At 45.1% G+C, this 23,502-nt stretch overlaps 1 protein-coding gene across 2 annotated transcripts in view; it reads right to left on the reverse strand.

The window, feature by feature from the left end:
• Stk32c (serine/threonine kinase 32C) overlaps positions 1 to 22,180 on the reverse strand; it is a 95,814-nt gene extending 73,634 nt beyond the window's left edge. Inside the window, exon 1 of one of the 2 annotated variants that reach the window (XM_013143645.3) lies at positions 21,737 to 22,180. In XM_013143645.3, the coding sequence (XP_012999099.2) occupies positions 21,737 to 22,001 (265 nt within the window). In that variant the 5' untranslated portion in view covers positions 22,002 to 22,180. Of the gene's footprint in view, positions 1 to 2,762; positions 2,785 to 21,736 lie in introns of those variants that run through there. The other variant, XM_063244999.1, reaches the window with a different exon arrangement.
• Between the last annotated feature and the right edge of the window lie 1,322 nt (positions 22,181 to 23,502).

Below are 23,502 nucleotides of genomic sequence, written 5' to 3' on the forward strand. Positions count from 1 at the left end.
TTGCAGTGCTGTTTCCCATACAGTGATCACTAGGCCCAGTTGCACGCCCCAAAGACAGAGGGGGCTATGAATACTCTCTCCAGGGACTGCCACAGTCCATACAGAAATCATTGTGCGAGAATGACTGTGGTCAGGCAGGGCTTCTGGCCAACCACTTGTCCATGGCAAAATGTAGGGGCAGGATGCCTCCCTCCATGTGGTCATCCCTGCAGCTCTGGGGGAGCAACACGTGCTGCTGGGGGAAGAGGTGCTAAGTTGTATAACACTAGCCAGCCACTGCGCTGAGCAAGAGCTGGGGCTGAGCTTAAAATATCCAGGCAGAACTTCAGAGGTGCCAGCGATCCAGCAGCACCCTAAAGGGCTTCACAGAGCCGCCCACTGCCTGCTTTCTGAAGAAGCCAACTCACACAGCATCCCCCACACACACCAGAGCCATGTGTCCCCACAGAGCCAAGGTGCCAGCCCTCCCCTTGCCTGGATATCAGGAAGGGCCAATCAGAGCACAGCACAGTCCCCTTTAAGAAGGCTCCTGGGTGGCATCCTGCCAGTGGTTTCTCAGTGTCTGATGAAGCTGGCAGCAATGGGTGCCATGACCCAATCATCACTGTGCATACACCTAAACTATTAAACTGTGTGCTAACTTATTTAACCGATAGCTAGAGCTTCGTCAGGGGCAGTAATGAGCTACACAATATATCGAAGTCCCCACTGGACAGAAAACTAGTTAATTTACTGTTAGACAAGAGTCATGAAGAACATTCTGATCAGTTAGCTGATCAGATGAGACCAGAAGCCATCAGTTATGTCTCAGCTACTAGCAGTCAGTCCTCTGTGGATCCTGCCTACTGGGGCACCTCTGTTGGATCCTATATACCACTAAAGAAAGAGGAAGGAGCAATGACCCTGGGAGAAGGCAAATGACAGGTAACCCAGCTGGCCAGAGGGAGTGTAGGCCAAGGTCAAACTCGCCCCAGCCCCTTGGAGCTGACCTCTGAGGAAGTTTGCCCTGTTGAATGCTCCCGGTCAAGAAGCCATGCCCACAAAGAGCCATCACCATCACCAACATGGCCTTTCCTTCCTCGAGGTGGGCTGAGGCTTCTAGAGGCCTAAAGGATGTACACAGTCATCTTTCCCCAGAGCATGCTGCTATAAAAAATTTGAAAAAGCCCCAGACAGGTGACCTCCTTCAGCACTGAGGCCCACACGGGTTGCAGTTTCAGGGACAGCTGCACTGTGGCTGAGTAAAAAGAGACTTCCTGGCTGGTGATGATATAGGACACACGGCTGTGGAGATGTTTGAAAAAAAACAGACAATGGAAAAGGCACACAGTAGCTAAGGTGCAAGACTGCAGTTGAACTAGTGTCATGGACAGCTGAAATGTCCCTGCAGTATGGCAAACAGAGACAGCGGTTAGATCGTGGACATCAGACCAAGGCCTGAATTGTCTTCTTTATCACTTCTCACATCACTGCTGAAGTCTTAAGCTGGGGTATAAACACCCAAAAGGAAACGAGTCTTGATGGGAATTGAGCCCCAGGTCAGAAAGCAACTGGCCCATGGAAAGGAGCCAGCTGTGGTCTTTGGGATACAGAGAATAGGCATAGAGAGCGTTTGATACCTACAAACCAGAGATCTGGGCAGAGCTTAGGAAAAGATGGCTCGTTTCACAAGCCACAAAGCCAGAATGGTTCAGCTGTTGTTCTCTAACTAAGTGACTGCTGCAGATTTGAAGACTCCAAGGAAACAAGGGAGAAAGGCCACAAGAGCTTTTATGGCAATGACCCCAGCATCCTGGGGAGGTGAGATGCATGCATTCTGGTTCCACTGTAACCATGACTATGTGAAAATGACCAGCTACTAAAACCCCCACCAACCTCCAAAGCTTCTCTGTGGTTCCCACTTCTCCCTGCCCTCCACTGGAAAGGGTCTTTCCTGAACCTAGCAGATCTGATCCTGCCCCAGCCCAAATGATACCCCAACCAAATTCAAGAGTCCCAGAAAAGAGGGTGCTGCCTTCCCTGTCAGAAGTAAGAAAACAATGAAGGAGAACTGGTTGTGCACTAACATCACTGAGGTGGAACCTATCTGGCTACAGAACTTGCCCCTATTCATAGCAGATTCTCCAAATTTCAGGACCTGCACTGAGGCCTTTTACATTATCCTGCACCCTCTGGCACCAGCTGGCCATCTGCAAGGAGCACAGTGGACCACAAACATATGATGCTGAAGACAAACATCCATTAACCCAAGCCCCAACTAGAGGGCCAAATATCAGCAGAGCCTATAAGAGACTGCAGAGCGGAGTACCTGAGACACAACCTTACCAATCAAGAGGTAGGGATTTAAAATAGGGACATAAGAAGTTGGAAGTCTGCTCATCAACAGAAATCAACAAAGTCATCCCAACAAGACACCGTAGACACTCTGAATTCTTCAAGAGTCAGCTTTGAGATGTCTGTAAAAGATGTACCTCCTGTTTAAGATGCAGACAGGATGGAAAAGTGAAAGGATGGAAAATGACCCATTATGAAAACACTGGCTATACTGGGGTCGTGACTTTGTAAAAATAAGAGAGCTAAGTGGCTATCTTATCAATGTAGACTTTAAGCCAAGGAATGTGACGGTGATAAAAAGGAACACTACATACTGACAAAAGGTTTAATTGAACAAAAAGACATACCTGTCCTACATGTGTATGCTCCCAATAGCAGAACAAAATGCACAAAGGAAAACTGACAGAATGAAAGGGAGAAACACTCACCAACAGACACAGATGGAGATTCTGTCATTCCGTTTTGTTGCTGGCAAGAAAAAATAGAAAATTCAAAATACTGATAGGGACAAAAGGGAGGCATTACTACAGGCATTAAAAGAAAAATAACTTTATATATGCACACTCAACAATTTAAATGAAATGGATAAATCTCTTTTCTTGAAAGATAAAAAAAATTACCAAAAGTAACACAAGAAGAAATGGGAAGTTTAAGTAATCCTCTATATGTTAGAGAAATCGAACTTATAACTGAAATCATTCCACAAGGATCACAAACAAAACTCCAGGCTCCAGCAGGTTAACTGGTAAATTCTAACAAACATTTAATGGAGAAATAAAACTAAGCTCACAAACTTTTTCAGAAACTAGAGGAGGAAACAACTCCTATCTCATTTTGTGAGGCTGGCATAAGCTTGATATCAAAAAGGGAAGAAAGCAAACATACCAATATCCTATCTTAGTTCATTCATGGTGCTATAAGTACTTAAGGCTGGAAATCTAAAACCAAAGTGTCAGCATTCAGTGTTTGGTGAGGGCCTTGCTGTACCTCCTTACATGGCAGAAGCCAGGAGGGGAAAAAAAAAAACCCATTGTCATGGTAAACTGCTTTTGTAAAGGCCTTAATGCCATTAACCAGAAAGTAGCCCATGTGACTTCATCATCTCCAAAGACTCCATCTTTTAATACCATTGTGTTGAAAATTGAGTCTCAACATGAATTTTAGAGGGATGCATACATTCCAACCATAGCATAATCTGTGGTGAATGTACATGTGAAAAACATCCATGAAATACTGGCAAATGGAATTCACCAGCATATGAAAGGATATTTAGAAGTGCTAAGTTGGTATAATATTCAGAAGTCCATCAATATCATACCACATAGATAGAACTAAGGAGAAGACCTTATGATCAGAGAAAGCATCTGACCCACAGACAGAGAGAAAGCATCTGACCAAACACTGTGGCAATTAATGAGTAAAATCTTTTATAAAATTCAGCAAGTTAAAAAGAGAAAGAGACTTCTCTTGGTTTCATAAATGGCATCTTTGCAAAAGCTCAGCTAACATTATATTTAATGGTGAAATGCTGAGCTTCTATTTTAAAATAAAGGAAAAAAGAGACAATGCCTGCTCTTGCTGCTTGTATTCAACAGTGTGCTAGAAATCTCAGGAGTAGGACAAGGCACAAAGTTTTACAAAGGGAGACCTAAACCTATCTGTTCACAGATAATATGATAGCGATATAAAACTCCATGAAATCTACAAATAAGATACTAGAAATACTAAATGAGGTTTGCAAGGCTCTAGGTTAGCAAGGTTACAGAATAGATAGATAGATAGATAGATAGATAGATAGATAGGTAGATAAATATAGATACATAGATATATAGATACCAGTTGATTTTATTTTTAAAACATAAAAGAGAGAAATGTAACAAATGAGCAATACCCATGCACTGAAAACTATGAAACAGTGCTAAAAGAAATTAAAGATCAAAATAAAATGTCAAAATGTGTCATGTTCACAGATTTGAAAACTCAAAATTTTGAGAGGCTCACTCTCCCTGAGTTGATCTATAGTTTCAACACAATCCTAAGCATTATCTCCTCCAGAATAATACACATAATATCTATTATTGTAGAAATTGACAAGCTGGAATGGAATAGCAAAGTATCTAACATAGCCAGAAAAAAACTGAGAAACAAGGTTGAAAGGCTAGCACATCGGCTTTCAAGATTCATAAAGCACCAATCAACATGGCATGATATGAATATAAAATAATCAAACAAGTCTATGTAACAGAATAATATCCAGAAATAAACCTGCAAGTATAAGTTTATCAATTTTTAAGAAAAATGCCAAAGTAATTCAATGGGAAAAGGCTGGTCATTTCAAAAAATAGTGTCAAATACACATCCAGAGTACCAAAAGACAAAAGAGGAAAAGAGAAAGGAGAAGGCAAAAGGGAAGAACCTCAACTCCTTCCTCATATGAAACACAAATAAAAAGTGATGCCTATAAAGCTTCTAGGAGAGAACACAACAGAAAATTTTTGTGATCCTGCGCTGGGCAAATAGTTTTTAGAAGGACATAAAAAGAACACAAAAGAAGAGACTAACAAGAAACTTCAGCACAATTTTAAAAGTTCTTTTTCCAAAATGGAGAGAGGGGTGAAAATGGGGAGGGGAATTAAGATGTGTTATGTACATGTACCAACTTCCCACAAGGAAAGTAAACATTATGCACTCCAAATATGTACTAATGAAAAAAAAATAAAGAAACAACAATAACAACAAAAAGAATGACAGATACGGAGAACTGGCTCCCATGAGCTGTGCATCCGATTCCAGCATACACTGGGGGAGAAGTAGGGCTGGGGAAGCTCTGCAAAGTGATGGGAGTGTTCTGCATCCCGACTGCAGTGATGCTTATGTGACTGCATCTTTGTCAAAACCAAGTATTTTTAGAATGAGTAAATTTTACTTTATGCAAATACTACTTAAATAGAACTGATTTCTAAACTTAACTATATTTTTATACACCAGCAACAAAAACAAATTTATATAAAATAATGTCACGTGGTATAATGGTGCATGTCTACTGTAATACCAGCTACTTAGGAAGCTGAGGCTGGAGAACTGTAAGTTGAAGGCCATCCCAGGAAACTTAGAGACCCTATTTCAAAATACAAAAGCGCTGGGGATAAAGTTCAGTGGTAAAGCATTTGTCTAGCATGTACAAAGGCCTGGGTTCAGTCCCCAAAACCACTACACACACACACACACACACACACACACACACACACACACACACGCACAACCACTGCCATTTATAACAGCATCAAACAAACACAAACTATTTGAAGATAAATGTAATAATGAAAGATGTGTATGACAAAAAACTATAACCCACTTCTGAGAGAAATTCGAGAAAACTAAAATAGAGAGATACACCACTTCATAGATTGAAACACTCAGTATTATTAAAATGTCCAGTCTTCCTAAAGTTGATTTATATATTTAACATTATTCCAATCAAAATCACAGCAGGCTTTTTTGTAGAAACTGAAAAGTTGATTCAAAATTTATATGGAAATACAAAAGACCTAGAATTGCCAACACAATTTTAGAAAATGAACAAAGTTGGATGATGTCCATTATCTCCCTTCAAGATAAATACCATAAACAAGCAGGGTGTCACTGATACAAGGAAAGACAAAAGAAAGCTACAGAAATAAATCTACGTGAACTGATTTTTATCAAACAAGGTAATCCAATCGGGGAATGAAAGTCCGTTCAATGAATGGTGCTGGAATGATTGGATTATCATATGGGAAAAATTTAACCTCTGCCTGACTCCAACCCTGCACAGAAACTAATTTGAAATATATCCTAGACCTAAATGTGACTTTAGGAATTTAGGGTATGGCTCCGTGGTAGAGCACATACTTAGCATGTGCAAGACCCTGAGTTTAATTTCCAGTACCACAAAAAATTAAAATACAGAAGAAGCTTTACTTCAGATTAGGTGAAGATTTGTCAGACAAGAGGCAAAAATTACTAATCGAAAAAGACTGATCACCAAAAGAAAATAGAAAGAAAATGAACAGAGAAGCCACAAACAGGAGAAAGTATTCATAACTAATAATTCATTCAGAACTGGAATCCAGAATGTCTCTATTTAAAAAAACTCCTAAAATTTTTTAAGACTCCTACCTTTCAATATTGATAAAAGATACAGACTCTACATAAGACTTGAACATTTTACCAAATAAGCTATAGAAATTACTGCCAACAAATTACCAAGACTAGGCAGTTCAAATGACATTTCTTTCTCTTACTTTTCATAGTTCTAGAGGCTACAAGTACAAGATCAAGACACTAGAAAATTCAGGGTCTGGTAAGGGTCCACTTTCTTACTATCATAACTGTCTTCTTGCTGCATTTTCACATGGAGAGTGAAGGATTTTCTGATCCTTTTTAGAAGGGCACTAATCCCACCATGATGGCCCTAGCTACATGAGCTAATTACCTTCCAAAGGTCCCATATCCTAATACCATCACCCTGAAGGATGTCAGCATATGAATTTGAAGGGACACAAACATTCAGCTCATTACAATGACCAATTAAACACATGAAAGAGTCATCAGTATTGTTAGATACCAGGAAATGAAGATGTTCCTGAAACCAAAATTTCTCAGTCTTCACCAGTGGGAATGTTTATCAACCACCAACATAAACATAACTTGCTTATGTACAGTTCTCCAGAGAAAATAGGGCCAGGCCTATGCCCTGTACACTCCAAGATGTTCCCTAATGAGATCCAGCATTAGTCAACACTAACATGGTCTTTGGCCCATCTCTATCAGTGCTGGTCTTAACATTTCCATACCAACTCATCCCTTTTCTCTGCCCAACTTAATTAATTCCTACAAGCCTAAGTAGAGACTTGAGTGAAATAATCTAACTTCTGCCCTGGTGGCTTCCTCAGCATAGAAGACAGATGGTTCTTGCCCCAGGAAGTTCCCAGGTAAATGCCTATCCACTGAGAGTGTGTGGAAATATGCATGAAACCCATAGGACATTATCTCCAAACAGAAAGCCAGGTCCTCGTGTCTGGATTGAGCATTCTGACATTTGTGACAAAGTTCCAAGGGTCTCTAAGAAGCTAAAATATTCTAGGTATCCTCAGGATTCCTAAGACAAGCTCAAGTTCAGCATGCTGTATAGAGACAGCTGTCTACCCACACCCCTGAGGCACTGGACATTGCTACACTGAGAACCCAAGACTCTACTCTCCAGGGCCACACACCCAGGGACCCCCATCTAGGGACATTTACCCAAGGACACCACACCTAGGCCACCTAGGGACCCCCATCTAGGGACATTTACCCAAGGACACCCACATCTAAGGCCATCACCTTGGCCCACTCTATCCATGCACACTCAACCATGGCCACTGTTATGGCTTGTACCTAGATGGTCCCTCAAAGCCTTGTATGATTGTAAGTGTGGCTTTTTCAGAGGTGGCTGGATCTAGAGTGTGCGATGCTGATATTAAGGGTATGTGATTACTAAAGTGTCCATCTATAAGTTTGTGTCCATCTATAAGTTTGGCATAGTTCTGAGTAGGATTAAGAATGTATAAAATATAAGGAACAGAAAGGGGGCTAGTGAGCTCTTGACCCTCACTTGAGTTTGCTGCTTTTTCTGTCTTTTGCCTGCTATGAACTGTTTCTCTTCTGTGATGCCCTTCTGCCATGCTACCCTATGTTGGAGCCAGCAAACCGTGGACTAAAACCTCTACAGACTATAAGCCAAATATACCCTTCCTCTTTTAACTTTGGGTGCTGAGTATTTTGTCCCAGCAACAAAAAAGTAACTAAGACAGCTACCTACTCAGCTCAACCCAAGCGAAGTGGCACCGGAAGGAGCACAATTCCAAAGCTCCTATCTGACTCTTGTTTCTTTGCTTTGTTCTGACAACTCACTGGGCTGTGCAATTTGCTGTCTGTATGCTGAGAAGACAAAGTTGAGAGAGCAAGCTCATGTATAAGAGAACAGCCTGCTCGGTGGCAAAGTGTAATTAACAGAAACTTTCTGAACCTTCCAATTAATGCAACCTGCCAACGAGCAGGCTCCAGCTCTCTGGAGCATTTCATTTTTAATTCAATGGAATTTGACTTCATTTCAGCAAAGGTTTCTTGAGATTACACTGCACTGGACATACCCACATAGATTCAAAGTCAGGACCTAGATTTCTCTGGCCACTGTCCCCTCTGGTCTATAAGCGCATGATGTGTCCTCCCGCAAAGGACACACATATGACTGGAAGATACCTGTCATCCCTATGATGGGGCAGGTTTGGCCTTCTAAGAATTCAGGGCCTCTCAGGACAGGACACTTCCTTGTCACATTTGTCACATTAACAGTAAGCACATAGTTAAGAGGGGAAAAGGCTACTTAGTAGCAAGAATGCCTGTGCTCAAGAGATGCAGCCCACTGATGACAGAGGCAGGCTGGAGCCTCCCAGATACTCCTCTGCAAGCCTGAGTTTAGAATCACATCAAGTCCTCTAATCTCCTCCAGCCTCCTACTTGGACAGAGGCTGAGCTATCCAGGAGCAAAGGGCCTTGTCACTCACCTACAGCACCATAGACTCCCACCTTGTCAGGTGTATCAAACTTTTGTGCACATGATGACCATTTTCCAACACCCTGGCCTAGGCTTGGTGTGATGCTTCTCCTGACCTGAGATAGATCAGAGCCAAGTGACTACTCTGGCTACCAATCTATGACTCATTCTCAGACTGGGGAAATTATTTGCCAAGGAGAAACTATCCAGAATGCTCCTTCCCTTAGTTCAACTCCAGTGGTCACACACTCAGTGTGACAAGGACAAACCAAGCTATCACACTGGCCCAAGACACAAACACATGAAACAAGAGACAGAGGGGAGGCTTAGCTATCCTGAGCCATGGACAGGGGATGCTTGTTTCTATAGAGCATCCTGGCCATCCTGATGATCAAGGGAGAAAAGCAGACAGCCAGACAAACAAAGGGTAATGCTACATATGGGGCTTGTGCAAGGAGTTTCAGAGTGAGGCTGGAAACAGTAGAGGGGAGAGGAAGAGTGAACACATAGCCAGGCATGAGTGTGGGCCTGGAGAAACAGAGAATCAAGATGCTGGGCAGGAAAAGAGCTGGCAGAAAGGGCACTGGAATACTGAAGAGACCCTGAAGATGCACAGCCAGAACAGAGAGAGATAGTGCCAAGTGAGGAGCCAAGGCACACAAATAGGGTCTTCCCCTTTTGGTTTTGTTACTATTTTGAGACATGATCTTGCTCTGTTGCCCATGCTGGCCTTGAAATTGCGATCCTCCTGCCTTAGTGTCCTAACTGGTGGGATCACAGATGTGCAGTAAATACTACATCTACATCCTGCTTGAAGGTAGAGTCAAAAGAACACATGGAAGATCCTGGGCAGGGGATATGAGAGAGAGACACACACATCAAAAGCTCGCACTTGAGTATCTGGAAGAACAGTGAGATGTCAGGTAATGCAGATGTGGGTGTAATTCAGAACTTGATCTTGAATGTGCTGAATTTGAAATGTCTTACAAGATTTACAAGGAATGATGTCAAGTCAGAGGCTGGACAGGAAAGTTTAGAATGTGGGAGACAGGCCCCAGCTGGAGATGCAAATTCGAGAGCCGTTGGCATATAGATGATATTTGAAGCCATGAGATCACCACTGCGTGAGTGTAGTGAGAAAAAGGAGCTAGGAAATGGCCCAGCATGATTGAGTGGTAGAGTCAGGGAGACAAGGAAGGTCAGTCAAAGAGGCTCAGGAGGGTCCTCCAAGGTGTGGGTACCCACAAGTCACATGAAGAAAGAGAATGTGGGTGGGACTCCAAAGTGTCAAATGCTGCCACAGGTTAAGGAGAAAAAGGACAGAGAAATGAATTTTAAACCTAGTCATGTAGAGGAAATTGTCACAGGACAGCTCAGGAGCAGTGGAGACAAGTCTGACTGCAGTGGGATCAGGAGCGACTTGGAGGGAGGAAAATGAACAATACAGACAGTAGTGCTCCCACTTTGCCAAGAAGTACGGTGGGGAATAAAAGGTAGGCACGTGGGGTAAAGTAAATCTTAAACCAAGAGAAATACAGCATGTTGCTTATTCACTCAACAAACACAAGGAATTCTGCCTAGATGCTTGGCATTATGTGCCATTCTGGGGTCACAGAAATGTGTGGTTTGCTGTCATGCACCTGCAGGAGCTTGTGCTTTGACAAGTTAACAACAATAACCTATCAATTTGGCACAGTACTCAGCTAAGAGATCAGCCTCGTAGTTCCAGGAAATTCTCTGGCAGCAAGAGACTTTTCGGAGGGCTCCTTCCTAGTCTTAGTGGTGTAACTCCAGTGTCACCAGGGCTCCAGGTCAGCCACCCAACCAAAGTGATATAGCTCATTCACATCCACCTAAAGGTTCTCACCAGAGCCCATAACAGCACTTGCCTTGGGGGCCACAAGGACTGAAAATAGAGGGACCAGAAGCTCTCTGTGAGGACAGGTGTGTGAGGGCAGGGAGGGTGAAGAGGAGTCACCGTTCTGAGCCTGAGGCCATTTCCTGGAGATCAGGATTCTTGGCTGAGAGGGGCTGCAGTGACACATTGCAGGCAGAGGTCACACAGTCACAGTAAGCAGGCACAACAGCACTGTGTGAGCTGTTACTCAGTCAGGGACACTGGAAAAGCTGGGACCAGGTCTCCCAGGACCATGTTTGCATCATACTCACCTCAGAAGTACACAAGATCTGCTCCAGATGCAGCAAAACTTCTGGGTGGGGCTGGGCACTGGTGTTTTTACTCTCCTTGAAAATTTTAAGGTATAATACACACGCAAAAGCTGTACACTAGTCACCACTGATCAGCTAAGTAATTTTATTAAGTGAGAAAATCAGGCAACAGTGCAATTTAAGCACTTAAGGGCCCCTTGTGCCTCTTGCACCTGGTGACCCAGTCTTGACATTTAAAGCAGCTTAGTCTCAGTCCCTGTGCTTTTTACACAGGTAGAGTCTATTAGTCTTGTGTCTGACTTCTTTCCCTCGGCAATAGGTTTATGAACTTCATCGTGCTGCTTGTGTGCAACAGTGGGCTGCTCACTCCAGTGAGAAAGAGTCCCACTGTGAATGTGTAACAATTCACTGATGCATCTAATGTCAGTGTGCAATTGGCTCCAGTTTCTGACTATCCCACAAAGCACTGGGCAGATATTCTTGTTTCTGTCTTCAGGGGCAAGGGTGTGCATGTCTCGTTGGGTCCGTACCTAGAGCTATACTTGCAGCATTACAGATGTGAGTGCCCTCAATACAGCCACCAAAAACATCAGTGTCTAAACACAATGGATCTGTTGCTCAATGTAATGAGGAAAATATACACTATAGGAGTGTGAGGTGTCTCAGAAAAAGGGTGCTCAAAAAGACAGATACAGGGGCTGGGGATTTAGCTCAGCGGCATAAGTGCCTGCCTTGCAAGCAGGCAGTCGTGAGTTCGATCCCTGGTACCGATAAAAAGGAAAAAGACAAAAAAAAAAAGACAGATACATCCTTATGGGGCTCATGGCAGAGGAGTTTAATGAGGGCTTGGAAGACCAGGAAATTGATACAGTCAGGGGGATAATCCTATGGCTGTACATCTTAATAATTCTGTGTATGTGTGATACTGGGGACTGATCCCAGGGCCTTCCCACTGAGCTACATCCCCAGGGTTTTTTTGTTTTGTTTTGTTTTGTTAATTTTTTTGAGGTAGGATGCTTGCTAAGTCATCAAGTTGCCCAGAAAGGTCTCAAACTTGCCATCCTCCTGTCACTGCCTCATGTACTACTGGAATTATAGGCATATGCCGCCACGCTGCGCAAGAACTCTTAAAGAAAAATGAAAGCAAACTAAACTATGGCACCAGCGCCATCATGGTGCAGCCAGGATGAAGGTTTCTGCTCACTTGCATTAGGACAACATCCACTTTTTGTAGATGTTCACGCCTGACTGGGAAGGGCCTTGGTTCGTCTTAATTCACCTAGTCATGGTAGCCATGTCTGATGTGGGCACTCTGTGAAGCACCTGTGGTCAACAGAATATCAACACCCAGCCAGAGGTGGCAGACCAGCTCCTGATGTCAGCAGCTGCTCCCTACTGCCCCAACTTTCCAAAACAGCAGTATCAATCCAATGTCCCCCATTGTGCAGAGCAGATGCACAAAAATTGTGCTCAGTTGAATGAATGAAGTGTTGGGAAAAATTAGAGTTTCTGCCAGCAAGCAATGTGGTCAGCCTTGTACTTTGAAAGATGATTGTCCCCAGAGGCAAGGAGCATATCCAAGGAGCAAATTTTAGCTTCTAAAACCATTCTCCCAAAAAAGGAAACTAGGGCTCCTTGGAGAAATAGATGATTCCAAGGCCAAATCAAAAAATACACAGGATTAGCCTGGAGCATATAGTGCCAAAAAAAATTATCAAAAGCAAAAAAATCACACACACACAGAAGTATATAAAAGAATCAGAATCTCACTATAAGATGGAATAGTGTGAACAACAAATGTAGTACCTGATTATAACCCAAGGTATAAAATAATTATTCATGAGTTCACAATAGTATAGATCATTGAATAACAAATAAATGAGAAGAAACAAATCCATGCAAAAGAATTTCAAGTAAGTTCATATACATATGTACCATCAAGAAGGTGACCACGGCTGCACGTTGTCCTTCCAGAGATTTAAGTACAAAACAGGGAGAAAGAGTTACTTTACAGTGGAGAAACCTGGCAAACTAGGATGACTGAAGGCTTGGTCCGTAGGATGTGCAGTCAGGAGGCAGTGGAACCTCTGACAGGCAGGGACTGGTGGGAGGTCTTTGGGTCACTGGGTGTGTGCCCTGAGAGGGATGGCAGATATGGTCTCTTTCTCTCTGACTTTCTGTTTGTCCATGTAAGCAGTTATACACACATACTCACCATGATCTGTTGCCAGCTGCCACAGACACAGAGGCCAAGCTAATCCCAACCCCTTCCCTGCACTTGATCTTAGACTCTGAACTCCCAAACTGTAGGTGAAATAAGCCTCCTTTTTTTTATCAGTAACCTATGTCAGGTATTTCATTGCAGTGACAAACAGCTGACTCATTTAACAACTCAGCCAAGGATCAGATCCATGTCACCATCAGTGCCAAGAGAGCGTAAGGAGACATGGTACTGAGTGTCAATGAGGCCTCCTGGATGGATCTGAAAACAGAAAAGGCACATTAGATGAAAACTAAGGAAATCTAAGCAAAACTGTCTTTAGTTCATAAAAATGCTTCTCTATTGTTTAATGATAGATGCAGCACATTAATGTAAGATGCTCACATGACTCACACGACAGAAAATGGTATGGCGCTCATGAAAATGCTCTGCACCACCTTCGCAGCCTTTCTGTAAATCTCAAATACTCTGAAATAAGTTTATGATAAAAAAAAATTTTAAGTAGTATATATTTTGTTTGTATTCAAGTAGGGGTTGGAAGATAACATGAAAATCTAAAAAATTATTGTTATACTACTATTATAGTATCTTACATACTGAAATTATGTAGGATACTAGCTTTCTTAACATTTTTTTGTCACTTTCATTATACAATAAAAGCTAGAAAGTGGAAAAAAGATCGTTCTGGCAAGTGTTGGGTTCCATGTAATTTATCATCCAAACCAGGACACTGTTAAGAGTGAAAGGGAACACTATTAATAATCATGCTGGGTTAGCGGCACAAAGCCGAATGTCCCATGTGACCCTGGGTGTCCAACTGCCACAGAGAAATAGGTCTCAGAGGCCTGTACCCTCTGGAGTGTCTGTTAGCTTCAGCAACCCTGGAAAGGAGTATCCCATCAGCAAGCTAAGCTGAGCAACATGGGGAGCAAGACAGGAGGCAGGCATGACCTCGTGGCTCAGGTGCCATATGTGCACCACCCCACCTTTGGGACCAGCAGTCTCTATTGATTGTGCCCTTCTTCGCTGTACATCCTTCCTGCTCGGGACCCTTAGAAAGGGCATTAGGACCTAGTTGCCAAGAGTTCCTTTGAGTTTGCATGAGGTACTCCCTAAGAAGCCAACCCCAAACAGGGTGCCTGAGGGGTTCCCTTCTAGCCACCATTCACCTCTGGTGCCAGGTAGCCACCAATCCCAACAATCTCACTCACTTCTGGACCTCAGCCCCTGTTGTTGGCAGCACTTTCACTGGTGGAAGAGCCAGCAAGGCTGTGCCCGGTTGGTCCATCCAGGTTTTCCAAGTGCCGAGTGCAACTCACAAGCAGGGTGCCACTCCAGGAGCGTACAATTCATTTTGTCTTTCCGTTGCATTTTTTCTATTTCATCTTTTTTTCCTTTTCCCTCCTCTCTCAATCAGATATTAACTTTACAAATTATCTTTCCTGCCTACGGATTTCAGAAATGCAAAAGGACCGTCACCCTCAGAGGAAATATTGAGGACAAAATGAACGAGATTCTCAGTCACAGTTGGATCTTATAGCATCAGCAACAGGAAACTGAATCCAAAGTTTCCAAGACTTTCCCAGAAAGGTCCCTGTGATCAGGTGGAGTCAAAGTCATATACTGAAGCCCTCGGCCCTATAGCCAACAGCAAGTATATACTGTCCTGGCTTCTTGCTTTACTTTCAAACTCAGAAAGATGATGACTTCCAATATAGAAAGTCTTCCTTCCAAGATCTTCAAGTTCCAATGCATGGGAGATGCTTGTATCTCCTGGTATTTTGAGAGCTATGAAAAAGCAACCTGGCTATGCAGGTTGATGCTGGGAAGACTTGGATAACTGCATATTACCTGGAGTTTTGCAAGATATCAGGTCAGAGTTGCCAAGGGCAGCAGCCTCACTCTCTGAAGGTCACTGTGCTCAGACACACTGACCATAGCACTTTCCAGCCTGTCTCACGCTCCTATATAGATCTTCCTAACATCCAGTCTTGCTGACCAAAAGCAACCCCAACCCACCCTGGATATGGGGCCTTTACTGAGTGTCTCTGTCACTTCTACTTCAGATCTGAGCTTAACCTGAGACTTGTTCTACCCAGCAGAATACAGCAGAAACAACACTTCTCAGCCCCACCTAAGCCATGAGAAGGCCTGGCACCTTCCGTGTGTGAATTCTTTGGGAGGTCTCTTGTCCGATGCAGAGACATGGGAAGTGAGAAGCTCCAAGATTATGAGATTATTGTGAGTGAAATTGTGTCCCCCAAGTTCTTCAGTATTCCCTTCAAAGGGCCGAGTGTAACCCCCTACTAATTGCAAGTATGAGCTGGACTTGTGAGTTGCTTCTAACAGAACAGGGCAAGAGTGATTACAACTTCGGAGACAGTCATGACCAGAGGAGCCCAGTGGCAGAGCTGAGACCTCCAGCCTCGTGGAGAGATGAGTGGAAGCAGAGCCCACAACCACAATCAAACCATAAGATAACAGCAAGCTAGCTGACACAACCCCTGTAGTCTCAGGAGAGACCTGAGCAGAGGTACCTGGCATTCATGCAAACTAGAAGATGATATCTTTCATTGCAAGCCACAAAGTTCTGAGGTCATTTGTTAAGCAGCATTAGGTAACTAATACACCAGCTAAAAGCAAGTACTGAGACCCTGGGGACGTATCTCTTGGAGAGGCGGCCAGCCTCCAGCCCTCTGACACATCATATACATGAATCGGGAACCCACCTGGATGTTCTGGTCCCAGAGAAGTCACATGGGTCTCTTACCCATTCCTGCTGAACCCTGTCCACATCCCCATATCATCAAAGGAGAAATAATAAAAGCTGCTGTAAAGGAACTAACATGTGGAGTAGTTTATTCCCAGAAAAAAGATAACTGCAATCATGAGCACAAACAGCTACAAGTTTTAGAAACACAGTGTTAAGATCCTCAACCCTGTCAGCTCATGAATGCCAGCTCTAAAGTCAGATAAGGCAAATGATAAAGGAATGGACCCAGGATACCTGGCCACAAGAAAGTTAAAGAGGTAAAGAGGTAAAGGAGGAAAAGGCACCCAAAACCACTGCAGGCCCCTTCTCATCCTCAAAAGAACCAATCCCACATGAAAAGGGGCCCCAAAGTATCCATGATGTCCATAATGAACTCAGGAAGGAAGTACAAACACAAAGTCATTTATGATCACAAATTAAGCTCTCTGCATTAGAAGAGTCATGATGGGAACTCTGAAATTGTAGAAACCTTTTTAAAGTCAACTTTTTAAATCACTGTGAGAAACGTAATGTGCTTGGTTCCTATTTTTAATAAATTGGGGGCGACACTGACTCCTACTTACACCATCTCCTTGGCTCTAGAATTTAAATAACATCAAGCTGGGGTATCACACGGCCACAGCCTGGCAGGCAAAGTGTTAGAGACCATCAGTGGATTCTTGAGTCACATTTAAGGGAACAAGGATGGGATAGGATGGGGTGGCTCCTCCCAGCTGTAGGGAGCCACGCCAGAGCATGCTTCTGGGTCTACTCTTTCTCCGGGCTATGTTGATGTCTGCAGCTCCCATGGTTGCTAAAATAATGGATTTTAAGTCAATGAGAAAATTACATTTTTATGAAACAGACATGCTAATTTTAAATAACAATATGGTATTCATTGCAGCTTCTATTATTTGTCTGAAATTTTGGCCATTATAATCATTCAGCACCTGGGGCCCCATCAGTCTTATTGTTTTCCCAGACCCTGGCCAGGAGGGAGACACCTTGGAAGAGCTCCAGGCACGGAGATGACACGCTCACACCCTCCTGGAGGTGAGAATGGAGGCAGCTGCACACCCAGTGTAAGAAGGCCGCGGACAGCCAGCTTCAGCATTTGCAGCATACTAGTCAGCGAGAGAAACACTGATTACCTAAACCTAACTGTCATCTAGTTTTACACAGAGGGCAGAGGAAAGGAAGGACCCAGTTCCCCAATTCTTTTAGGTTAGGAGGAAAAATCTGGTTGGGAGCAAAAAATAACACTAAGTAGAAGCTTTGACTCTTTGCTAAGGTGAACCCTAAATTCAGCTCTAAACTTCCTAATAAGGAAGAAAGTAAGACCAGAAACACAGAATACAAGCATTTAGCATAAAAACTAGCAGATTCCAAAGGCCTGGAGTTCAGGGTCCCCTATGGGAAGGCCTCACCTGACACAGAAGAACACCCATTGATACTCACAGGTGTAGGGCCCAATGGGAAGATAAGCCTCTCCTGCAGCTGACCCTGAGAAAAAGGGACACAGAAATCAAGCAGTGCGGCTTCCCCACAACCATACCTCAGAGGGGAGTCTGAAAAAAGATGCCATCGTCCAATTTAGAAGCAAAGTTTCAGGCAGCTAGGTGCTGGTGCAGGACACAGAATACAGCTATATTTTGACTACATGCTTTTTTCATGTGTATCAAATATAGAGCAACACAGAAACAATCGCAAAGTGAAAGGTATACCACTGACTACAATGCTGTGGTGCCAAACTGATAACTGGTAACTTAGAAATAAGTGCTAGGTTTCCCCTAACAACAGGTTTGCACCTCCTGTCCAGCCAGTACTGTGCAGAGTCGGAGCAGGCAGTCCACTAGCTACTCTCTGTTCACAGGGATCCAGGCCAAGAACCCACTGCTCCAGTGGCTTCCTGTCTTCAAACATATACACATACACATCTATTCAATGAGCCCACTGCATGTCCCTTTTGTATGTTCACTGATACTCTGAACCCACTGTACACGTATTACTCATTGTACATACCAGCTGAATAGTCACTGTATCTACTGTATACTCCCTATATACACCTGCTGAATATTCACTACATACTCCCTGAGCTCACTGTACATACCTGCTGCACATTCATTGTTCACACTTGCTGTATATTCATTATACATTCACTGTACACATCTGCTGTACACTCAGTGTATACTTCCAGAGCTCACACCATTATCTTCCTAAGTCACCATTCCTTTCTAAACAAGCCAGCCATTCACACCCCATTACTTCACAAGGAGGCCTCTGACCTAGCTAGGACATTCCTAGAAATGTTTCCTAAGGTAAGAATGCCAAGCACACAAAGATGAATATGCAAAGATGTTCATAGTCTAGTAGTTTACATTTTTAAAATGCAAACACTACAAAGACCTCCAACAGGAAATTAATAATGTTACAGCTACACAGAAGGATGCTGCCAAGCTGGTTCTCCACCCTGACTGTTCATCAAAATCAAAAAGGGGCATAAAGAGGAGCAGATGCTGAGCCCCACCCTTCTAGCAAACCCACCCCCACAAATTCAATCACGCGTCTTGAAGAAAGGCTCAGACATTTTTAAGGTTGCCTACTGAATTGATACACAGCTCAGGTTGAGAACTGCCAACAATCTATGCTTTAGAGCTATAATGATGTTGACATATTGCTAAATAAAAAGACAAGTTACATCAAAACAGTATATAGAGCAAGGTCCTATTTCTGGAAAAGGAAAGTGTGTTTCTATATGGTCTATGTGTGACTACACCCCTAGATTCCTAGAAGGTGGAGAGACACACCACTCACTCACTGTGGAGACATCATGATGCTCAAATCACAAATCTTGGCAAGATAAAGGGTTTTTCTGATTTTGTTTTCTTTTTGCCTTTTAATTTTAAAAGTGAGTATGTAAGAATCAGGAAGCCCCCATCTCACCTCAGGGTTCATCCAGCGCTTCCTATCAGTGTTCTGGGACAAAGTCAAATTTTCTTGGCAATTAGCCACTGTCTACCAGTAAGCTAATGATGTTTATGTGAGGAGACAAGCCATGGTCTTCTGAGATATGCTGTGCCCCGCAGCATTCAGCTATGGAGCTTCTCACCTGGAAGCTGTTGGAAAGCCCCCACCGTATCACAGAGACACCAAGGAAGCAAGAAATGTGGGGTTCATCCAAAACCACACAGCTCTGGGGCAGAGCAGAAGAGATTCAGCGTGCTAACCATTTCATATCCTGAAGTGAATTTCTCATGGGAGTCAGAGAAGGGATACAGCAGGAGAATGTGAGGGTTGAGGGGAAAGAGAAAGAAACCCTAAGTGTTCTATATGTGCACCAAACATCTACCAAAGAAAGAATACAACTCTGGATTTCACACAGATTAACAAGCATCGAGAATATTTAAGATCTTACATGCTACAACTACACTTTTTAGTTTAAATTTACCTGGCACTTTGTTAAATTGTTCTCCTATTTTCTTTTCTTCTTTTCATTTTCTCTGCATACCAAAGTTGATATATTAATTAGGTGTTTTAATCTAAAAAAATCATCAGAAGGTCTCACATTACCATGGCAACCATGCAGTTCCACCACATGCAAGTCACCAGCACAACATAGCTGCCTCTTCAAGCCCCGAGGCAGTGGGGTCAGGAAAGTAGTGGCTGCCAGATTACTACAATGAAATGGGGAGGGGTGACACCATTCCTTCCTGAAGGATGCTCCTTCTTCTTTTCCAGACTGCATCTGTTCCACCCAGATGAATCCCATGGCTTTCATGTTTAATGCACAGGACCTTATTTCAGCAAATATCAGTTTTGAGTCTCAAGCCATTTGTGCCCAATAACAACACAGAAAAATGGAATGAAGCGGTCACCCGCCCATAGAACAATCTCAGCTCCAGTCCCAGGCCAAGACATGGCCTTCCAATCTCTTCAAGGCCCATTAAACTGTTGTACCGTGTTCAGTTTGGGGAGGTGGGTACTGTGCCCATGGATGAGCTAGTGATGGTCATACATCATAGAGAGCGAGCACCTGTGAGCCAGTGTCAGAATAGTTAGTACCTCTGCCATCCAAAAGAAGGGATGGAGAGGTGTAAAATATTTCTCAAATCAGATGATACATACCATAAATAGATTCTGTGTTCTTTTTTATTTTTTAAATGGCCCTTGAATCCTGAGACACAACATGCTGGAAACAGAAAAAGTCGACCTTAAAACACTGACAGTGGCAGCTCCTGTGCTACTTCAGTTCTCTATTTCCAGGTTTGCTGCCTTGGAGACACAATGCTACCACACGGAAGGGTGGCCAGCTCTCAGCTGACACCAGCAAGTGCTGAAATCAGATGTGTTTCTCAGACTAACCTCATTTTGCAGCCAGAAACTAGACGCAAATCCTCTTTCTGATTAGCTCCTACTTCACTCTGGGCTTTTTTAAAAACTTTAAATATTAATGTTAAAAACAAAAACATAATACAAAAAACATGGACCACAGTAAGTTCTGCTCCCCAAAGTTCAGAACACAATGACAGGCCACCCCAGGACATACTGTGTCTGATTCATCAGGATCTAAAAGTACCTTTCCTGCTGACCATGCTAGGCAGAGGCCTGGCGTCTCCCAGCCAGGCTCCCCACAGCTGTCTCTATGAGGAATGCCCCTGCACAGCTTCACCAACCCTAGCCTGAGGTCCTATTATTGTAATTTCCTACAATGCTTAAATTATTTATTGGAAATAAATAGCTTGGGCTCTTGAACAGAACTGTGCTCTAAAACTATAAAAAAAAAAATCCATCATGTCTCTGCAGGCTGCCTACAAATGAAAATGCATATTTCAACTATTTTAAGAAAATGTCAAAAAGCATGAAATGTGTCATCATTTTACCATATAAAATTATCTGCATGGCATCTGTAGAAAAGAGCTATATGTCTGCATGTGAATTTATCATAATAACCCAAAGGCACCTACTGCACAGCCAAATCCCTGTGGTCCCTAGTATCCAAGAGAGGCCCAAGAAGTGTGCGTGCACTGTCAGCTGCCTGTCATCCCTGAATTTCCACCAGCACCCACCTTGCCAGTCACTCAAGACACATACATCCTTCAGATGGGCAGCTCTATCTGGAGAAGAACTTCATAGTTCCCAGAGGCCAGGTTTTTCACAAAGACCAGGCCTTGATTGTACAGGGAAAACGAGTGCAAAGACTCGGAGTGTCAGTTGTACTGCAATCACTGGAGAGACTGAGAACCTTGAGCGGGCAGGACACCCCCCTCATCTCAACCCCCCCCCCATCACCTGTGGGGCAAGCATCTCACTTCACAAACTCACACACCACAGGTGAACACTCCTGGAATTTTAAGTAGGGACTGAACCTCCTTACTGCCCACAAAGAAAAATGAAAATATAAGGTGTTCTGGACAGTGGGCAGCATTGTGCCTAAGCTCTGGAGCCACCAAGACCACGGATCTTTCCCCTGCAGGACCAAAGACTGTTTCGCCAGGGGCGCAGCCACTGAAAACGTAGGACGTGCCTGAGGACCTTGCCTGTGGTCCGCGAGTTTCCTCAGAAACTGAGACGCCCAGAAACACAGTCACACACGGGTGGCCGCCGGTGTCCTACGAAAAGTAATGACACTTCTACGGCCATCCTCTCAGAGCGTGCTGGGTCCCCCCTGGGCTGCTGCACTCACCGTCCTCCTTGTCGTCAAATACCGGCTTCCGCGTCGTGGCCGCCGATATGGACGACATGGACATCCTCTTCTTCCACTTGCTCCACGGAAACAGGGGGCGCGGCTGCGCGCGGGCATCGCCTGCATCTCGGACCCGGGGCTGGTTGGAGGCGGGCGGCGGCAGGGCCGGAGTCGCGTCGGGGCCAGTGGAGCGCGCGCGGCCGGGGGGCGGCGAGGCCGGGGGCGCCGCGGCGCTGCTGCCCCTGCGCTCGGCGCCACTCCTCATCGCCGGGCCTGGGTGAGAGCGGCGAACTGAGCCCAGAGCATGGCCGGCCCGCGGGACCGGGCGAGAGCGGGAGCGGGAGTGCCAGGGACTAGCCGCTCCCGCGGTGCGCCCACCCTTGGCTGCAGCTCTCGGGGATGCAGAACCTATCCGGCGGACTGCGATAGCCAGGGGCGGGGCCGCGCGGGACAGGCTGGAGAGGGAGTCGGGGTGGAGCCGAGGACAGGGCGGGGTCAGGACGGGGCGGGGCAGGAGCCGGGATTGGGGGAGGAGAAAAGGGTCCGGCCTCTCGGGCGCGAGGGTGGTGGCGCCGAGTAGGATGGACGGACTACAGCGAGGGGGGACTGACGATGATCTCCCGCCTTCGCCGCCCCGAAAGGCCGAGGTACCGAACGCCGGGACATCCCTACCAACGACTGTGGCGGAGACCTGGCTCACCCGGCCAGAGTGCTGTGACCCGCGGTGACTCGGGGGTTCCCTTGGGCCTTGCCACGCCCACTGCCTTTGTGGAAAAGCACCTGGTGCAGACTTCTACCAGCCGATTCGCAAACTTCAGCCTGCAGCTCCACACTTTGCGAGGCCAGGCTCGGGGTCCAGGATGAGGACCGCGGGAAGCTGGAAGCGGGCGCGCGGGGGAGTTCCCGGGCCTGGGTTGGGACGCCCAGCCACGCGCCCAACTCCACTCGATTCTCTCACTTGGCAGCAGGCGGCGCCCGAGCGCTACACCCTGCGATGGGAGCGGGGCGGAGGCGGAGCCGGGCGCGGGAGCTCGGCCTCGCGCGCGCACTCGGGTTCGCGGTAACGCTCTTGTGTCCTCGCTTTCGGATACCTTAGACACTGTCGTTAGTCTTCTCCCATCGTGATAACCCGAGCACCCGATCTCCACCCAAGCCTGCCCTGGAACCACGTGCCCAAGTCGTTCAGGGTGCTCTGGCCCTGCTGAGATCCTATAGGGGCCTTGCCGCTAACAGCTGGATTCTGCGAGGCCTTTGCGTTGTACTCCGGAGGTCTGAGGGGCAATTTAACTTCCGTGTACCTCTGCCTGGTTACAAGGTCAACCAGTGACCTCAACATTTGAGACACATCTCGTAAAGTAGTGGCTGGTTTTCCAGACCTAATTATTTTTTCACTGAGGAATCGTTTTTTTAGTTACCAGAGGTTCTATCCTGTGACCAGGCCGCAAGGCCAGCCGTTCCAGCTCTTGTGACCTCCCAGAAGGGCCTCGCTGCCGCCACCAGGAAAGCCAGGCCCCCTGCTTGAGTTATAGGCTGCCTACTTACTGGTCCCTCCTCTGCACAGATGTACACCCTACCGTGGCTCTGCCCCCAGTTACCACCTTGGAAATTCAGTGTGGCCCCCTAATGTGCTTAACCAATGACAAGTGAACTGTGTCCCTTTTGGGCCAACATTTTGGGGCTAAAATCCAGATGGCCATATATAGTCCCTTGGCTAAAGGGAAACCCATCTCTTGGGAAAGTCAATGAACCCATCTCTTGGGAAAGTC

Source organism: Cavia porcellus, unplaced genomic scaffold, assembly GCF_034190915.1.
Source record: "Cavia porcellus strain 051 isolate PalLab524CR breed Dunkin Hartley unplaced genomic scaffold, mCavPor4.1 scaffold_2, whole genome shotgun sequence".
Taxonomy (NCBI): Eukaryota; Metazoa; Chordata; class Mammalia; order Rodentia; family Caviidae; genus Cavia; species Cavia porcellus.